The sequence below is a fragment of the Gymnoscopelus braueri genome (assembly GCF_963280865.1).
Source record: "Gymnoscopelus braueri genome assembly, chromosome: 11".
In the NCBI taxonomy this organism is placed as follows: Eukaryota; Metazoa; Chordata; class Actinopteri; order Myctophiformes; family Myctophidae; genus Gymnoscopelus; species Gymnoscopelus braueri.
Genome location: NC_137613.1, coordinates 22,505,883 through 22,525,446, shown reverse-complemented (window position 1 = coordinate 22,525,446; position 19,564 = coordinate 22,505,883). Strand labels below are relative to the sequence as shown.

The window sequence follows — 19,564 nt, the reverse complement described above, 5'->3', positions numbered from 1 at the left end:
CAGGACAGACTGGCCAAGAAAAGTAGCAGCACATTCAGTTACAGAAGCAATGTAAAAAAAAACTAGACTGGGCCAATAAAGGTGTGGCTTAATGTTGATCTCAGGCGTCATGTGGCCGGTCTACGAAGTTAGTCATCTTATGGCGTATCTATGACATACAGTATGGCTCCATATTATGACTCCCAAGGTTTCAGCCCCATTTGATTGCCATCCACGTCCTTATAGACAGTTTGGCTCTGAAAGAGTCTCGCTTATGACATCATCTGTGCCCAAATTTGGGCAAACCCTAACCACAAGAGAGTAAAAGATAACATATTTCAAAAAGTATAGAACATTTGTGAACAGAAATGTGTGGGATTCTTTTAGACTTGTGGCAGTGTGCATAAGAAATTTGGCACTGATCCCTCCAGCTGTTAGCGAGATTAGCTCTGGAAAGACACACACAGACAGACAGACCCTCTTATATAGATGGAGAAGCCTCTTTCAGATCCATGCTGTGAATATGTTATCCATCATAGACAATCTTAGCAAAAGTGAACGAATGAGAGCATCAAGTGATGGCACATTGTGTAAACAACTTCCAAAAGATTGATTCTTTTCTCCAAACAACACAACTGATTTCGAAATGTTGAGGGTAACCATTGATAAGAGGTGATACCAACGATTCTTTCTAAATATAATGAGAACAAGCAATATAATTAAACAGATCTGCTAATAAACATGTGACAGTGTTTTTACCAACGTTGCATTATTTGAAAGGTGTTGAGTATAAACTAATATGTGCTTATTCAAGCTTGATTCAGCAGCTTGATTAGAATGACCTGACAAAGATGCTACCTGTAAATCCCTTGCTCTGCAAACAAAGTAAGCTGACATCCAGGGATCTGTCCTGTCATCAATACGTTGTTTGAACTAACACTCTGTGTGTGTGTGTGTGTGTGTGTGTGTGCGCACGTGTGCACGTGCGCACATAAGCACATGTTTTTATTATATCAGTGCTTCTCTGTAATGGAAATCAGGCTGAGATAAGGCCACTGCTGGATGGGGGAGAAGAGGGTGTGTTGTGTGGGTTTTCCGCTGATGTCTGCATCAGTGACAACAGATGAAGGGAATAAATGGAGAGATTTGAACCACAGAGATGAGATAGAAGGTTCTTGGTACCTACCTGCTGCTACAGCAACACACCTCAACTCAACAGGTGAGATCCTTGCTGCTACCTCCCAGCCTGGGAATGGAAGCTAGAGCTACAAACCCATTTTGTTCTAATTCTGATTCTAGTCTTATAGCTTACTTCTTCAGACAAGATTTTATGCAGTATTGACTACATCTTTGTACCGTTTTATAGTTGCATGCTTCGTCTTTTTTTTTGGGGGGGGGACTGAAGAAAACTGTTGCACAGCACTGTCCAACCAGCCGGCCATGTTGTCATTGTTGTTTTTCCAGGAAACATCTACAGTATCGACTACATTACACACCACCTGTAGCATAATGGAAGCTGCTATTAACGTCCTCGTCTCACAATTCAAGACATACGCTGGTAAAGATGGGTCCTCAGACACGCTGAGCAAAGAGGAGTTCCACAGTCTGGTGATTTCTCAGCTTCCAAACTTTGTCAAGGTAGGACTATCTCTCTCAACTTGTCCACACCCACTTGTGTAGTCGATGGCTATCTGTTTCTCTTCACTGTGGAGCGTTATCTTGAGTGCCCTCTGATGTAATTGGCACAAAAGTATTTTTACGTGCAAAACATGCATGTAAACATGTAACAAGTATGCTATAAATTCTTTAGATGTCTGGAGATGTTCAAGATATGATAATAGCAGGATTTAGACAAAAAATGCCTGAGGCGGATACTTACCTTGTACGTTTACAATACTGTGAGGGATTTTACATGTTGCATTCTACAATGTGAGCACTAATTTATGTCTTGGCTCCAAGAACATCCCATTTATACATAGATCGGCTATTTTCGCTGAAGAGTTTTGGTGTAGACTCTAGTCTAAACCAAATGTTTGGTGTTTTTTCCCCTCTACACTGTAGAGGTCAAAAAGGAGGTCACCAAGTACAGACCCCTGGGGAACCATGGTCAACGAAGTATATGGGGTTTAAGTGGGTAAAATGTATGAGCATATGACTTAGTAATGCAGTAACTTTAAATAGTTCTAACTTTAATTTCTGTGTCTCTACGGTGAGCATGATTACACAGTAATATGACATAGTAAATTCCATTGCGAATTCCACCAATTCCATTGGGAGTCCGCCCACACAAAGGATTGTATGCATTCTAAGCAGTGTGAGGAAGTATAATCAAGGAATTTATTCAGAGTTAGCCTATTTCCCTGTGGAACGATGACCAGCTGGTATTTGACTTATATTTAGTACTATAACAGACCATTAGATGGCAGGGCAGTCATTTGAAGCGTCCTTCCTACTGTATGTGGGGAAACCAGAGTAGCCTGGAATGGGTCAATGTTTCTACTCTCTGATTGCTTGCAGAACGCCAGTGATCCAGCAGCGATCGACCAACTCATGGGCTCATTGGATGAGAACAACGATGGGGAGCTGACTTTCTTGGAGTTCTGGCAGCTGATTGGGAAATTGGCTGGCAAGCATGGAGGCTTCAACCAATAAAAAGTCTGCCTATTCTCTGTCACTGAATTGTGTTTTTTGACAAAATGTGCAACGCAATCGAAATGAATTGAGCTGCCAATTGTTCTTTTATCTCCATGACAGCCCTACATGTGTAAGGCTTTATTAAGCATTTGCTGAACACAGAGGACTTGGAATTAAAGGATTCATTGTCTTGAACTTTCCAACACTTGAACCTTTGTCTTTTATGGTTCACTGGCAAAGTGTATCGCTGCCTTGATTTAGTGGCACAATTGGTCTGTAATTCTATAGGACCTGCTTCACCTGCAACTACACCATCCAGCCTGCTCTTGTTGCACAGGCTTCTGTAATGCCAATACAAAGCTGCCTGTCCAAGCATAAAGTTGCTGTGTTACAACTTTATGGCCTGGTCTTTGCTGTCTATGTGAGGCCTGAATAATGTGTAATGGGGATATAAAGAACCATTCATAAAATCCACCTCATTGTGCTTGGAAGCGCTTAATGATTTTGCAAGGATGGGTACTTTGGAGTTTAATTACAATGTGTGTTTTTTTGTTGTTGTTGAGTAAATGTCTTGGTACTACTACAGTCACTTCTGCCCTATTTCAAAAGTCTAGACAGAGTTATTTGTCTGGGCTTGCTCACCAGCTGTTAGAGCCTAACTTGCTACTTGTGAGCAGACATCTCTAAACGAGTTTGAAAATACAGTTCTGATTCTACCCCTGCGGACAAGAAAATGTGGACTTTGTATCCAAATTAAACACAGTAAGGTGCCACAGTGGGTGTGACCACGGACAAATGAGTCAGCAAACAAACAACAAATAGTGGCACTAGCTGACACAGCGTGGTATACACCTAATAGGTCGAGAATAGAGAGAGAGAGGGAGAGAGAGATGGTGGAATCATGCTTAGGAAGCACGTTTGTGTAATATGTGCATGCATGTGTATGAAACTCCAGATATAATTTGGTCACACTAGGACAGAGAACTATTCTTCTAATCAATGCAGTAATTTGAAAGCCTTGTATGTGAAGGGTTAATGGCAGGCCTATGTGCCACTTTGGCATGATAGTGGTATTTTCACCACATTGCCTGATGTTTTGATAGAGGTGAAATGTGTTTAGAAGTTTAATATATATACTGAATACATACCGGTAGGCTACATGGCAAGACCACATTGAAGCAAAATAGGTGTAGCCTACACTTTACAGCCCAGTAGCACCTGAAATTTACAAAAGTATTACTTGACATCAGAAAAAAAGGTTTCCTGTAATGATGACCCCCCCCACCACCACCACCACACACACACACACAAAAGGGGGGAATTGTGCCTTTAAAAATTAAACGTTTTTCCCCCCTCGTACACAGCCCTCCCGTTTTGAACACTTCTTTGCCAGATAGTCTTCCAGTTCCAAGCCACAAGCCTGGATAATTGGTGTGAATTGAAACTTTACAGATCATACAGTAAGTGACGTAAAGCAAAAGTTGTACAACGGTCGGTGCCAGCTGCCAGCTGCCAAAGATAACTCTTTGGCAGCTGATATGTAAGTGTCAAAAGTTGTGATAGCGCCGTTTCCCCCTGCTCGTCCCAGTGGTGGAAGAAGTACTCACATGTTTTACTTGAGTTAAAGTACCAATACCACAATGTAGAAATACTCTTTTACAAATAAAAGTCCATTATTCAAAATGTACTTGAGTAAAAGTACAAAAGTATTCTCATTAAAATATACTTAAGTACTGAAGGTAAAAGTACTTATTTTGCAGAATGTCCTATTTAACAAGTTTCCAAATGTACAAAAGCGCTTTGAAAATAGCAGATCTATAAGCTCATGACTCCTTGTGAGCTTGTAGATCTTTTGCATAGGGCTGAAGTGGTTAATGCATGTTTTGTAGTAATAATCAAAATCTACAAAGTAGCCTAACTAGTAACCAATGTTGTCAAATAATTGTATTGTAGTGGAGTAAAAAGTACAATAGTTGCCTCTGAGGTGTAGTGGAGTAAAAGTTAAAGTATTGAAAATTGGAAACACTCCAGTAAAGTAAAAGAATCCTCAAAAGTGTACCTAAGTAGGAGTAGCCTATACTTGAGTAAAAATGGACTTTAGTTACTTTACGCCACTGGCTCATCCCTAAAAAGTTTGAGCTCTCCTCTCTTCCTTCTCCTTCACACTCTTCCAGGTACACGCCCTTTGACTTGTCAGGGGGAAAAGTTTTAAGAAGAAAAAAAAAATCACGGAAGAGATTCTGCAGTCCTACTAGTTTGGCAACTTCTCTCTCACTGCTCTCTCAAAGCAGCGTAGAAAAGGCGGAGAAGAGACAGAAGAAACGCAAATTCTGGGCACATTTGTACACATCTCTTGTCCTTTAGGCGTTATATGGTGAGTCATCTGCGTCTCTTTATACTTTATAATGGGGGTTTTCGCTCCGTATTAACTGCGGTAAGCTCGTCCTTTTTTGCCACGTTTCGGTGTACTCTCGCAGCAAGAGCCCTATCTCTCTCCTGAAAGCAGCTCCGGTCATTAAAGCTGCGGGACGGTTGAGGGTTCAGTGACGGCATTCATGAGGACTTCTTAAGTTTAAATCCTCATGTTGGCTGTTTCGTAAAAGCCTATAGGCCAGGGGGGGCTTCAACAGGGGGCCCGGGACACCCAGGGGTACCTCAGAGCTACTATAGGGGGTCCGCCAAGTGTTTGTGTGATAGGAACTTTTTTTTTTTTTTTTTTTAATACTTGAACTTGAACCCTGGAATTCCTTTTCTGAAGGGGAACATTAGACGAAAATAGCAGATCTACAAGCTCACAACGCCGAGCTTGTAGATTGGCTATTTTTTGGCAAAGGTATAGGTTTTGAGGGGAAGGTAAAAAAAATCTGAAACAATTGTACACAATATAGAGGGGGTCCCTGCTTCATCTCTCTCTCAGCTAGGAGGTCCTTGGCCTGAAAAACGTTGAAGACCTCTGCTTATATATAGGCTGTGCGACAAAACTGGCAATCTCAATAAGCATTATTTCATATGCTTACAAATGAACATGACATGACATGAGTAGATCGGGTATCAAGTTGTTAACGTATAGCCTACATTATAATGTAGTAGTCTAGTAGTAGGCCTACTCTACCAAAAAAATAAGAAAATGAGATCTCAGCATAATGGCATGTCCCTTAGGCACCAGTTCCATGCGTAAAGGCGCAACTTTGCGTATGATATAGCCTATAGGCACTGCCTAATATCTATGCATTTCATAAGCACATTGAGCAGGATCCACCCGGTTGAAAACTCGCTGTATATAATTCGAAATTTGCCACGGATCTCGGTCTTTTTATGTAAGAAAACTTCAGAGAAAGGGGCTAGAAAATAAATGTCAAGTTTATACTCAGCTGGCTTGCCTTATCAATGACGAAACCTGGCACGTTTGCAACTGTCGATAGGATTTCTTTTTGACCATGATGTGTGAACACATCAGCTCGCTTGTATTTCTTAAGGTGAAGATTAAAAGACGGCCGGTGTGTATCTATGTATAGTCTGCTCTATAGATGCAGTTTATAGCCACATGCCTAACTTGTTCCTGTGTTAATATTTCATGGCACACAGCGGTAGTATTGTCATTACCCTGCGCACGTACCGTATCATATTCTGCCCGTTTGGAAACGCAACACTCAATCTCCTTTGGGCGCTAGCGGAGGGAAACGGGAGACCTCTGATTGCATTTAATTATTTGCGCGGTTGTTTTTTGGCCTTTTAAAACAAATAACGAGAATTAGTTGGTTCTTGTCGGAACTCTGAGAGGGACAAACAGGGCCGATCAGGCGGCTTCTGACGTGGGGAAGGAGAAGTAATGGAAGTGGAAACCTGAATTAATTAGTTAAAATTATAGGCTCTCTATAGCTCGTGTGTTTCAGTTTTGGGAATTATATACATTGTATAAATATGAGAATGGACCGAAAATGTTTGGGGGGAATTTAGGACAGGGGCCAAACTAACGCCTGAGAGAGCAGTGGTGTAAACTAAGTAACATAAAGTAAAGTAACAAAGTACATTTACTCAAGTACTGTACTTAATTAAGTACAATTTTGAGGTAGCCTACTTTTACTTTACTGGAATATGTCCAACTTTTACTTCTTCTACTTCACCACTACATCTCAGTCAGAGGCAAATATTTTGTACTTTTACTCTACTACAACTATTTGAAAACTTTAGTTACTAGTTACTTTGTAGATTTTGATTGTTAGCCTATTACAAAACATACATTAACCACTTCAGCCCATATACATTTTGGCCGTTTGAAAATAGTTGATACTGCTATTTTCAAAATATTTGTATACATTTGAAATGGGACATTCTGCATAACGAGTATAGGCTACTTTCTACTTTAGGTACATTAAATACATTTTGATACCAATACATTTGTACTTTAACTCAAGTATTTCTACATTGCAGTATTGATACTTTTAAGTAAAAAATGTGAGTACTTTTTCTACCACTGGGAGGGAGAGAGGCACGTTGGTCTTTGTGTGTCCAAGCTTCATCAGGCCTTAAGTTGGAGGGTGTGTCACGGGTGCGCCTTGCTGAAAGAAATCCACAAAAATCCCTGAAAAATGTAGACAATCTAAGAAATGACAAAAGACGAAAATGATATTAGTTATGGATTTTTATTTATAATGCACTTTACATTTGTGTAAATCTCAAAGTTCTACTTTAAGTATTTGGATAAAAAATCATCACACCACTATAAAATATTTAAAAAAAAACAGAAGCAAACATTTTATTCTAGACTATATTGTAGGCTATTTATTTATTTACCCTGTCATTTTACCCGATTGCTTGGCTATTAACATTTGATGATGATATGCTTACCCACACACACTATAAATGCACTGTGGTGGTAGTAGTAGTAGGCTGCTCTCATTCAGAAAAGTGGGTCAGAACAGAATCACAGTTAAAGAGATTTTGCGCTGGTTGTCGTTGGCAGTGAATCTAAAATGTGTCAGGTGTTCATTGAAACTGTAGCTCCTTCACTTGTAGCTTTGGCGCCTGTCCTCCTGCTGCTGGTGGTGGCATAATTAGCTAACTGGCATGGATCCTAATTGGCCATTGTTGCATAGCCTATGGGCTACTGATAGGGCAGAGAGAGTCTGGGAGGTGGTGTTGAGTGTGTGTGACCTGTTACTAAAAGCTAATTTATTACTCTACTATCACTCAGATTTCCTCAATGAACAGGCACTTCCCCCAATGCTTTTACTTGCATTTGGGGAAATTAAAAACAGGAATGAATGAATAAAACATACAGACTGAGAGAGGCAGTCCTGCAGTTGCAGCCTGTGCACATTGAAGTCTCATTTATACTTGCCCGGTGTCATGCTCAGTAAATAGCAGATCTACAAGCTCACCACGGGTCACATTCGTGATCTGCTATTCAGGGCGTGCAACACCAGCGTGCAACCAAGTATAAATGAGCCTCATGTCACCTTTTTAACACCTCTACAGCCTACAGCCATGCATGTGATCCTCGATTCTGACATACATGCAGTGTGTCCTGTTTAAAAGCGCAATCTTGTGTGTTTTCCTAGTGAAATACGGTGCTGTTTGTTCTGCCACATTTGAATACTGTAGTTGACAGACGGGTATGGCTGCCTTATAAACCCAACAGATCCCCTCGCTGCTTTGGGGCAAACTAGCTTGAGTTTCGCCTGTAAATTCCTGTCTAAGTGATGTTCGCAGACAGCAATGAATGGCATTCCTGCATGGATGTGTCACCCACACTGGCATGTGTTGTATTTGGTGCACTTTTTGGTAAGATATCTGATGGGTAAATCTCATGTGGCTAATGAGAACCATAGCTCGTTCAGTTAGTCAGGCCCACAGACATACTTGACACAGACATTTTGTTATTATCAGTGAGGAATCAGCTACTCTTGACACGCACGCACGTGCGTGTGTGCACACACAACCTACACACACACACACTGCTATGGCACACCAGATGGATCCAGATGGATTTAGGCTCTTTCATTTAGAATTTCCGAGTGTTCTACTATATGGGTGTGTTTGTTTACGAAGAGAGTCACTGGACAGAAAAAAATGAACTACAGTGGGGAATGAGAAGAGAGCACAGACAATAGAAAGTAGAGAGTTGCAATGAAAGAGAATCAAGAGGGGTTTATTTGTCACTCACTCATACAGGTAAAAGCAGCGAAACGTGAGGGTGATACAGTGACAGCTCACAAAGAGAAAGAACGAGGGACAGGCGAACAGAAAGAGAGAGAGAGAGAGAGAGATACAGAAAGAAGACCAGACAGGTGGTAGGTAATCCCCTGGGGTAATGTGAAGCCCAGCTCCCATAGTGGCTTCAGTAGATCAGATATCCTATCAAAGATCAGCACATCCATTGTGCATCACCAGCTTGTCTCTCAATCAGACCACTTCTCACTCTCGCCGTCAGTCTCACGTCACCGGCGGGCGTCTGCCCGCGCCTGTCCCTTTAGCCTCTCCGGCTCCGGACTCAACACCTGAAACGACCTTGCATGCGGCCCCGGAGGACATCCTCTGTTTCTTTTTCCACTCAGTGCTTCCCGTCGTTTCTAAATGAGATCGCTCCGCGAGTCCTCCTTTTTCCAGTTCAGTACGAACCCCCTTCCCCTTTTGTGCAATCTGAATTGCTGTGGTTTCTGCTGTAAGTGACCCATTAAAAGTCATAGATTGGGTCCAACCCCCCATCCCCCCATGTCTCTGTCTTTCTCAGTATTTTCTTGACCTCCATCTACTGTAGCTCTCTGTCTCAGTCTCTCTCTTTATCTCTCTCTATCGCTCAACCTTTTAGCCCAAATGCATGACTGTACCCGTGCTGCTTGCATTTCTGTCTAATAAAGTATTCCTCACCCTCCTTCGTGTCTACATTTCTCCCCTGTCACACAGTGAGAGGCGTCATGGAGGCAGCCATTCAGACAGTGGTTAAGGTGTTCCTCAAGTCCACCAAGGGAAAAGAAAGTCTGGGAGGGAAGGACTTCCAGAGCCTCGTCAAGAGTCAGCTCGGCAACATTTTGACGGTTAGGAAAGCATGGCGCACCCTCCTAACTTGATACTAGCACTCACGTTATATAACCATCTCACAGTCATGTAGACCTTAACCTTTGAGTGTCAGAGTCCAAAGATCATTGACCTATGCAATGGGTGCCGTCTGTGACCTGTTGAAATATAGGCTGTGTCCAATAGGGGAATGGGATCTGATATGATAGAATGACAGAGTGATAGCTGTTACTAAGCCAAGCAACTGATCATGGCTCACTTACGGTACTAATCTGTCAATCTGGTGATTTCACCAGTGAGAGAATCCCAGATAGAATTACATTGCATTAGTCATCATCCACCTTACAATGCAAAATAGCCTGGCTGAGGCCGCTAGTAGTATCATCATTAGTAGGAGTAGAACTAGCATCATTATCATCATCATTCTGTCTTCTCTTGACTCCTGGCCGTGTGTGTGTGTGTGTGTGTGTGTGTGTGTGTGTGTGTGTGTGTGTGTGTGTGTGTGTGTGTGTGTGTGTGTGTGTGTGTGTGTGTGTGTGCGTGCGCGTGCATGTGTGCGTGTGTGTGTGTGTGTGTGTGTGTGTGTGTGTGTGTGTGTGTGAATGCGTGTGCATGTGCGTGTATACGTGTGCATGTGTGCATCCAGGATACAGACAGCTCAGAGGCAGTAAAGGAGATGCGTCAAGGCCTGGATGCCAACCAAGATGGCAAGGTCAGCTTCGAGGAATACATGAAGCTCATCGGTTACCTGGCAAACTCACTCAGTCAGCAGCGCATGCTGCCCAAGGCCGAGCAGGCCCAGAGTGCCGAGGTGGCGCCAGCGACAGAGAGCGCCGCTGCCCCGGAGAAAGAGGAAGAGGCATCTCCTCCAGCAGCAGAGGGGCAAACGCAACCTGAAGCAGCAAAGGAGGAGGAGGCGGAGAAGAAGCCAGCAGAGGCAGCAGTGGCAGCCTCGGAAGAGGAGGTGAAAGAGGATGAGAAGGTGGAGGAAGCGCCAAAGGCAGAGGAGGCGCCAAAGGCAGAAGAGGCGCCAAAGGTGGAGGAGGCACCGAAGGTAGAGGAGGTGGAGGAGAACCCGGCCGAAACTACAGAGGGAGAGAAGAAGACAGATGGAGAGTCATAGGGGACAATTCAGTCATGAATACACACACCTACACCACTACATTATATATTGTACCATACAGTGCCAAATTAAGTTGCTAAACCACTAATACGACGCAAAATATGTTCCCGAAATGCACAATTTGGAAACAACTTACACTAATCATCAAACACTACAAACCCCGCTCCAAAGATCTCTCTGAATATTTGTTATGTGACACTTATGTACGTACGTACATGACACTAAAATCCTTACAGTGCTTACCACTATGTTGACATGTAAGTACATGCCACTTTAAAGCACACTTACCTCATTACAATGATATACTATGCCAGCACATAGCACATGTGCCTGTGAAATCCTTACCCCACAGAGTTGTGTAAGCCACTAGTCCGTCCAGTGTATTGACACCTGACTTCGTCAATGTACTGTCAGTAACAGCCAACCAGAGCTATCCCAGCACTTTTAATTTGGCTTCCAACCTCTCCTTGGGTCCTTCCCTATCTGGAACTTTTCCACAGTTCTACCACACTGCTGGACATTCCACAGTATGTGCAGCAGTTACATTTTCTCTGCATCCGTCTTAAAACTTAGGTTTGCTTGGTGTTATGCCTTATTTATACTTGTTTGCGCATCATGTCCTGCATGAAAATCTACACAGCTTGTAGATCGGCTATTTTCGGTGCGCGACATCGATACGCAACTAAGTATAAACAGGCGTTATCCATCCAGCTGACAATGAACGCATGGAAATATGCCACTATTAATCTCTCACTATTTCTGCCCTTCCATTTGACCCTGATTCTTCTGTATGGAGCTGCTGACTTGGCGTTGCCAATAAACAAATCGTCTTGCTTGTGCATTGTTACTTCAGCTCCATTTAGAAGTCCATATTTCTCGCTCTACCAATTATCTCCTATCTCTTAAGTAGTTCTCTGGTGGGTTCATGGCAGCCTGTAGATGCCCTTCAGTCAGCAATGTATTAGCAGGTGGAAGATCAGGTGTGGACTGTCGTCGTAATGTCCCCCAGGCTAAATAATTAAGGCCGCAGGGTGGAATCCACACCAGGCGACCCTTATGGTCACCTGGCTATTCAAAGTAGCCCCACAGCAGTGGGATGGTTACAAAGGATGGCCCCTCCAGCTAAGGAAGTTCTCCATGCATGCTAATGACTAGGTTCAGGAACCCATGAAAATCATAACATCAGTCATTAGATGGATGCTTTTATCGAGCGCATCCCACAGTGCCATACATACTTATATTGAACCCTAACTCATGCCAGTGGGTTTAACATTATGCCTTGCTCTGTCCATTGAGCTATATTTGAGGATCTGCATTAACCCATGGTAGATACAGTTTGGTTCACACTGAAATATCAATGCAGAACGAATGTTTATTTTAGAAAGAAAAGAAAAGAAAAACGTTTCTCAATTGTTTTCTTTTGGTTCTGGAAACCGTTGGTCAGTGTTGCAAGTTTGATCTTGGTCACAACCCCTGGCTCTGTTGGGAGACCCTATTTGCCCTGAAACTGGATCTCTGAGCCAATGGCTAATCCACTGGCTTATGCAATAAATGGGCAACACACCCTAGGACACAAGCAATTACATGAAAGTAATCCTGGGTAACTGTAAAGGCCAGTTTTGGTAATCTGACCAAACTGGCCTTTACAGTAAATTACAGTGTCCTCATAGGTTTTTGTCTCTTAAGCAAACAACTGAATACTGAGCCACCAGACATGACAGTAGTAGTGAATGGTAGTGTGAATTTATCAACAGCATACTATTGTGTACAGTATTGCATAGTCATCAGACAGTCAGTACCATTGTATTACATTGTAGTGGTCATTCTTCAAGACTAAGATGTTTTTAACTTTGTATTAACATTTTATATTTAACATTTAACATGTATATTTTCATGAATTAGACCACTATGGAGAGTACTTGAAGTCTCGAGCAAAGGTAGTTATTTGTCACATTATATGCAAACAATTTGTTAATTTGAGGTTAATGATTTGTAAATTGTCTGCTCGTCAATAATGCAACAATGACAGGAGAAGAAAAAAAAGGCTCACGTTGCATGCAGGCTTCTGCTGCACAGTGCTGCTAAAGCTCATTTTGGGCATACAACCAAAAACATGCACCTGTATGTATTGTGACACGCACCTGGCACTTCTAACTCTTCAGCGGCAAATGGGCAGGGACAAAAAAAACTATTCCAGTGGGACGTTAGGTCACCATGTCTCACTGGGACACTCCCAATGTAAATACTCATTCATACGCCAATTCCACGAGGCTTTTCACTATACAGTATCCTCTTTGTGTGCTGCATTTCCTGCATGTTCTATTGTAGTCAACCATCCAATAGAATCTCGTGGAACGTTCTTAGAATCATTTAGGGTATATGATTAACCCAGTTTATTATTATCTTTTCTTTTTTATACAGCAGAGTACTGCTTCTTACCAAGGTACACCCTGTGATAAAATACTACACTCTCTTGCACCCTCTACAGCCAGCCTCCCGCCCAAATGTAGACCTCTGGCACTTACTAAAAACATATTCCTAGCTAGGCATTTCTTTATATTTGATGCTAACATGTACCATGTGACTCATGTTTAGTTTCTAACGTCACAACCCAGTAGCTCAGCGAAATTAATCTGAATAGATATAGTGACATAAAGGGACATTTTTTTACCATAACCAATCCTTGGATATGGAATAAGCACATCTCAGTGGATGCAACGTGTTGTAAGCATTTAGTCTGACACATGCAGCACCAAATGGGGGGTGTTAGCCGAATTCTGACGTCAAATGAGTAATTAGCCTTCAAATAGTCAATGCATGATATTGTCCCAATTCGCTAATCCCACACATCTGCACTGTTAGACTTAGTACATAAAAGTCATGCTATGTATTACAGATACTTGACCTATAGGACTTGTGCTGAACAGAGCAGTGTTTGCAGCCAGGATATTGCCTGATCAATAAGAGCCTCCTCGCTGTATTATAAGCGAGCAGGTATATCTAATCAATCACAGTAGTGGTCCAATGGCCAATACATTCATGCCAATGGCCCACCTGAGGGTGCACATTCTGTTCAAGACCTATGATGCTGAAATGCAGTATGATTGATTAGATATATCCATGGAGAATGTTCTATACAGCGCAGAGGCTCTTATTTCTATCTGAGCCAGTTTGCTGTGCCGCAGCTCTTGCCAATTACAGTATGATGGGTGTTTTCATTGAGTCCTATGATGTAAAATACAGTGTTCATTGAACTCTTGAGAGTGTCAGAATGGACCCAATTAACACTCCCCAGTTTTACTGTGTATTCACCGAGTCGTGTCCAGAAATACAAAATGACAAAATCCCTAGACGCTATGCCAATGTAATGCCTCATCTTATTGCCTGTATCATTTTTGCTTAATCTATGTAACCAGCCTGTGTAATGATCAGTTATAAATTAAAAAAACTGTGATGATAACACTCGATTTCGTGAACTGCTGTATACTGAATTTCTGTGGCAGGCTCTTGTGTGTGTGTGTGTGTGTGTGTGTGTGTGTGTGTGTGTGTGTGTGTGTGTGTGTGTGTGTGTGTGTGTGTGTGTGTGTGTGTGTGTGTGTGTGTGTGTGTGTGTGTGTGTGTGTGTGTGTGTGTGTGTGTGTGTGTGAGTGTGTGTGAGTGTGTGCTGAGAGAAAGAGGGAGGGAGGATAAGGAAACACAAGCAAGGTAAGTGGGTACGATGCAAGAGGGGGGCGGGGGGTGGTGGAGGCAAGTGATATTTAAGCTGCTGGCACACTCTCTCCCCCATCCGTCTTCCTCTTTGGCTCTGTCTCTGTCGCTATTTCCAAGACAAAGGAGGCCCTCCATCACCAATCAGGTAAGATGGACAGCTTGGAAGGGTTGTAGTGTATAGACTTTCTCCTGCACTGTATATCTGTTTAAGTGCTTTACTTAAGGGGGGCCTTACCTGCATTTTATCATCAGGTGTGAAACCGTAGCATATGCGGTTGTTAGACTTTTGGGCACCGTGAGTGAGAGTAGTGAGATGCTGGTTACTGAACGGAGGGCAGACAACTGAAGACATCGTCAGTGGAGATTTTTTGAAAGATTTATTTTTCCTTGAGCAGGTATAGTCTGAACTGGAGGGACAGGAAAGCTGTGATGACAAGTTGCTACGGCTTCATCTAGTGATATTTAATTCCATTTTAAGCGACATAATCCCATCAGGTAAATGTTTGGCAAGGCAAAGTTCATTGTAAGATGTGTGGCAGCAGAAATAATCTATAAGCGCAAAGATTGAGTAATAACCGCTCCATTAAGCTAAATCTGTACAATTATAATATGTCTAGTGTAATTTAGATGTGTATTTCTGTCATTCAATTTGTTTCTTGTTTCCCATGTTATGTTACTGCTCTTTACCATTTTTTTCTTATGTTTATAAGTCTAATATTTATAAGTCAATGAATGTATACATTGTCTCTTCATATTAACCATGCACCGAAAAAATGCTTTCTTTTTTCTCTCAATATTGTATTACTGGTGGCATTTTGGTCTCCATGGTTTTCTATTGTATTGTGTCAGTCATTGAGACAGATGACCCCTATAGATTTTCCAGTTAGTCAGCTTTGGTGTCCTCTGTCCTCATCTTTCCTCTCCACTGCTCACAACTCTGACTTGTCATGTACAATGAACTGCAGCATAATGAGGCCAGTGACCTATGACTGTAATTGGTATCCTAATCCTCTTGGTGATAGTTTTACAGGGTATTTATATTATTTTTAATTAATAATTCAAAGCCAGATTAACTGACATATTTCATCAGTATTTTGGGTCTGCATCATCAGTCTGCAGACTGAGTTTCACCTTAGTGTCAGTAAAGGCCCTGCATTTGAACAAAAACATGAGGAGAGGATGAGTGAGTGCATTACCGATTGACTGCCTAAATGACCGAGTGACATTATCTTATCTGTGTGCATGTGTGTGTGTGTGTGCGTGTGCACACAAGTTGATTGAACCTCAGGTTACTTCACTTCCGCAGTCTTGCAATTCCTTAATACAAGTGCCTCCAGTCCGGGTTTATCTGTATTTGAACAGTTTTGTGTTTCACGTGTGGTTTCCAGTTGAGCACCCAGGACCAAGGGTACACAATCAACAGCAAGTGGTTGTGTTCAAAGGACCAGCTCCGTTTTCCATTGGCACCACGATCTTATCTTTTCTAGCCTACATGTCATACAGATTCAACTTACTACAAGAGAGATAGCAAAGGAGCCCCCAACACTGCCTTCTACAGTTCACTGCACGTGAAGCCTTTCCTTTAGCTTTTGATCACTATTAAGATGTTGAGAGAGTTAGGGTTTATCACCTTAAGGAGAGTCGGTGTCATTCAATGTCATGACTTATCTGTGTCCTGTGTGTGCACAGTCTGACCACGAGTCCAGCACAAGAAGAGCCAAGATGCCAAGGGTCAGGGATACAATGTGTGTAAGACCGTTCGAAAAGCTCTTCCCAAATGCTGTTTTTCCAACTTTCCGCTCCAAACCTCTGAAATGTAAAAAACTAAAAACACGTAAGGTCGCACACCCACACAGTACACACACCCACACCCACCCACCCCCACACACACACACACACACACACACACACACACACACACACACACACACACACACACACACACACACACACTGATGAGAATTATTTAAAGTAGGGTCAAGAATAGCCTCTACACTTCAATTAGAGTGTTATTTGATCTGTGTGGTAAAAATGGGATATCTTCTCTCAGTTCTGTCTATCTATCTCTTGGTGTTGGTAGCGGGCGGCTTCACCCTAGCTTGCTATGTGATCGCACATGCAACTGGGGCTGGAGCGGGCACGTCGTGTCAGATACTGACCTTTGACTTTCTAATGCCCACTCTAGCATGTCCAAGGAACCATCTTCCGACTTGGAGAATGCCATGCAGATTCTCATCAAGACGTTCCACAAGTATTCAGGACAAGAAGGGGACAAGTACACCCTGAGCCGAGCCGAGCTGAAGAACCTGTTGGTAGACGAGCTGGGAAGCTACTTAGGGGTAAGAGGCAGCGTAAAGCTCATAATCAACCTAACAATGTGATGCGTTGTTTTCTTGAAGATCAGGTCTTGTCGGCAAGCAACACCGTTGTGCGTTGGAGTATAAATGTAGCTGTGTGTGTGTGTGTGTGTGTGTGTGTGTGTGTGTGTGTGTGTGTGTGTGTGTGTGTGTGTGTGTGTGTGTGTGTGTGTGTGTGTGTGTGTGTGTGTGTGTGTGTGTGTGTGTGTGTGTGTGTGTGTGTGTGTGTGTGTGTGTGTGTGTGAGTGTGTGTGTGTGTGCGTGAGTGGGTGTGTGCGTGTGTGCGCGCGTGCGCGCGTGTGCGAGTGAGCGAGTGTGTGTGTGTGTGTGCGTGTGTGAGTGAGTGTGTGCAGGGACAACTATTCATTTTATACGCTAAGACACTAAGTCGATTCACAAATATGTTTCACAGCGACGGATGACCGAAGGTATGTGCTCCAATATGCAAGCAGGGGCAAGTCCATGCATTGATGTATGAACGCATAGAGCACGTACACTCGTGCTCGTACATGTGAACACTCTCTCTATCTCGCACACACACATGTACACACACACCCACACACTCACAAACCTGAACAATTCGACATGGACAAACTCTCTGCAGATGGTCCTAACACATTCCAGCATGGTCACACTGTGGATACAATAGACACACACACACACAGAGTTTGACAGTGTTAACAGGCAAAAATACAAAGTGAAAGCGCACATATGCACGCACACACACGCACACACACAGACACGCACACACACACAGTCTGTCTGTCAGCGTAGCTGATTCCTCTTGTCTCTTTTTTCCCCCCTCCAACGACCCAGAACTCTAAAGATAACGAAGGGGTGGAGAAGGTGATGAATGACTTGGACGCCAACAACGACGGGGAAGTGGACTTCACTGAGTTCATCATCCTGATGGGCGCCCTCACGGTCGCCTGCAACGACTTCTTCCTGGAGTTCAAGCCAGAAGACAAGAAGGGAGAGGCCGCAAAGAAAGAATGAATCTGGCGGGTGTGCGTGTGTGGAGGGGGGTGGCAAGAGTGGGTGAGAAAAGTGTAGAGAAAAAGGAGGAGGAGGACAAAGAGCACGGAAGAGGGATGGGAAGAGAAAGCAAGGAACTGAAGAAAGGGAAATGGGTGTACTAGTGTATTATTGTCTTACGCAATTTCTTACAGTATCGCTTTGATTGTGACTGAACATGGAGTGTTTGGGGAAGAGCTGTGCTTTCCTTCCCGCCACGGTATTCCATACAATAGTCACAAATCATAGATCCAGAGATAGCGGTACTGTCCTTTACACACCTCGCCTCATTACACTATTACATTCCATTTCGGAAATTCAACTGGTTCCTTGCATGTTCAAAGTATGGCACTGAAATAAAGACAACAGTCAAGTAGAATGTATTATCTGAGTGTTTGAGCAACTCTTGCACATGAATAATTTGTGAACGTAACCTAAGCACATGTTTATCAAATTATCATATACTCAGTGTTGAGCATTGAATAAGATATTTCCCTTTCCTCGCACCTATTTTGTAATCTTTTTTTTTTGGTAATAACCAATGTAGTCTTCTAATTATTAAACATGGTATTTAACCAACTATGAAGAAATACTGTTTGATCTCATTTGTGTCGAAAACTCAGTGCATTATAGAGCATTTCAACGAGAAACCAGTGTGTGTGTGTGTGCGTGCGTGCGTGCGTGCACGTAAGTACGTGTGTGTGTGCGTGTGTGTGTGTGTGCATGTGTGTGTCTGTGTGTGTGTGCGTGTGTGTGTGTGTGTGTGTGTGTGTGTGTGTGTGTGTGTGTGTGTGTGTGTGTGTGTGTGTGTGTGTGTGTGTGTGTGTGTGTGTGTGTGTACTGGGGATTCCCACACAACAAACTGCTCCAGCTCACACATCCTGCCAACAATATCCTGCAAGTCCTGTTCCACCAGATATAAGCTGCCCCAGATGTTTGATTTGGATCTGAAATGGAGAACTTCTTCAAACAGAGAGACAGACAGACAGACAGACAGACAGACAGACAGACAGACAGAGAGGGAGAGGGACTGAGAGGGAAAGAAGGAGAGAGAGGCAGATAAACACATACAGTACATACTGAACACAGGAAAATAACAGATTCTCAATGAGCGTCTAAATTACGCTTCAGCGTTTTCAGTGGGGGGAGAGAGTGAGTCAGAGAGAGGAAAGAGAGACAGCCAGGCGACAGACAGACAGACACACTGCGTGCGTTTGTGTGAATGCATACTTGCTCGAGTGCGCCCGTGTCTGTGATGTGGAGACAGCACACAGGCTGTGAATGATCTTAGGCAACCCAACTCATGGAGTAAATCAGTGGAGTATGTAAGTTGGAAGGCAGCAGTATAATCACTGAGGAATGTTCAAGTTGCTGTGACTGACTGCGCCGTCTGCGCGCACAATTACTGTCCGTCAGTCTCTAACCCCATTGGCTGCATCAGAGAATCAACACATGTTCCACTACGCCTCATTGGCTTTTACAGCTGCTCTTCATATGAAAGAATGTGAGGGAGAAATGTTGAGCAAGGAATCATAATCCCTTCCCATTCTGGCAGAGTAGTACCTCTTCACTTTGTTGCACATGACCACTGACTAAGGATCGGCATAGGTGCCTGCATTACTGGCCTTAAGCAATCATGAAGACACAGGGAACTGGTCCTGGATCAGTGTACCTTTCACCAAACTGTCTGCGCTCAACCCTAGGCCAACAGTGTGCTTAGAGGTTATAT

At 43.0% G+C, this 19,564-nt stretch overlaps 3 protein-coding genes across 5 annotated transcripts; all 3 read left to right on the top strand.

Moving 5' to 3' along the window:
• Positions 1-1,051: 1,051 nt before the first annotated feature.
• s100a11 (S100 calcium binding protein A11) lies at positions 1,052-2,816 on the top strand. Its single transcript, XM_080443015.1, has 3 exons — positions 1,052-1,198; positions 1,444-1,617; positions 2,497-2,816. Exons 2-3 carry the CDS (start codon positions 1,489-1,491, stop codon positions 2,629-2,631), a joined length of 264 nt encoding a protein of 87 aa, XP_080299141.1. The 5' UTR covers positions 1,052-1,198; positions 1,444-1,488; the 3' UTR covers positions 2,632-2,816.
• Positions 2,817-4,826: 2,010 nt separating this feature from the next.
• s100u (S100 calcium binding protein U) lies at positions 4,827-14,220 on the top strand. Its single transcript, XM_080442229.1, has 3 exons — positions 4,827-4,987; positions 9,520-9,650; positions 10,277-14,220. Exons 2-3 carry the CDS (start codon positions 9,531-9,533, stop codon positions 10,751-10,753), a joined length of 597 nt encoding a protein of 198 aa, XP_080298355.1. The 5' UTR covers positions 4,827-4,987; positions 9,520-9,530; the 3' UTR covers positions 10,754-14,220.
• Positions 14,221-14,550: 330 nt separating this feature from the next.
• Positions 14,551-18,389, top strand: s100s (S100 calcium binding protein S). Of its 3 annotated transcripts, XM_080443409.1 has the most exons (5): positions 14,565-14,609; positions 14,860-14,959; positions 16,154-16,209; positions 16,650-16,803; positions 17,638-18,389. In XM_080443409.1, the coding sequence occupies exons 3-5, from the start codon at positions 16,187-16,189 to the stop codon at positions 17,815-17,817; spliced, it is 357 nt and encodes a 118-aa protein (XP_080299535.1). In that variant the 5' UTR covers positions 14,565-14,609; positions 14,860-14,959; positions 16,154-16,186; the 3' UTR covers positions 17,818-18,389. The 3 variants fall into 3 exon arrangements, with proteins under 3 accessions (XP_080299534.1, XP_080299536.1, XP_080299535.1); XM_080443408.1 differs by lacking the exon at positions 14,860-14,959 and having other exon boundaries at positions 14,551-14,609; XM_080443410.1 differs by lacking the exons at positions 14,860-14,959; positions 16,154-16,209 and having other exon boundaries at positions 14,558-14,609.
• Positions 18,390-19,564: the final 1,175 nt, after the last annotated feature.

Excerpts from the sequence above, each read along its gene's own strand:
- s100a11 (XM_080443015.1), top strand. The coding sequence starts at position 1,489 with ATGGAAGCTGCTATTAACGTCCTCGTCTCACAATTCAAGACATACGCT. Across the intron at positions 1,618-2,496 it reads AGCTTCCAAACTTTGTCAAG|AACGCCAGTGATCCAGCAGC; the intron begins GTAGGACTATCT and ends GATTGCTTGCAG.
- s100u (XM_080442229.1), top strand. The coding sequence starts at position 9,531 with ATGGAGGCAGCCATTCAGACAGTGGTTAAGGTGTTCCTCAAGTCCACC. Across the intron at positions 9,651-10,276 it reads AGCTCGGCAACATTTTGACG|GATACAGACAGCTCAGAGGC; the intron begins GTTAGGAAAGCA and ends GTGTGCATCCAG.
- s100s (XM_080443408.1), top strand. The coding sequence starts at position 16,187 with ATGCCAAGGGTCAGGGATACAAT. Across the intron at positions 16,210-16,649 it reads CCAAGGGTCAGGGATACAAT|CATGTCCAAGGAACCATCTT; the intron begins GTGTGTAAGACC and ends TGCCCACTCTAG. Across the intron at positions 16,804-17,637 it reads AGCTGGGAAGCTACTTAGGG|AACTCTAAAGATAACGAAGG; the intron begins GTAAGAGGCAGC and ends CCAACGACCCAG.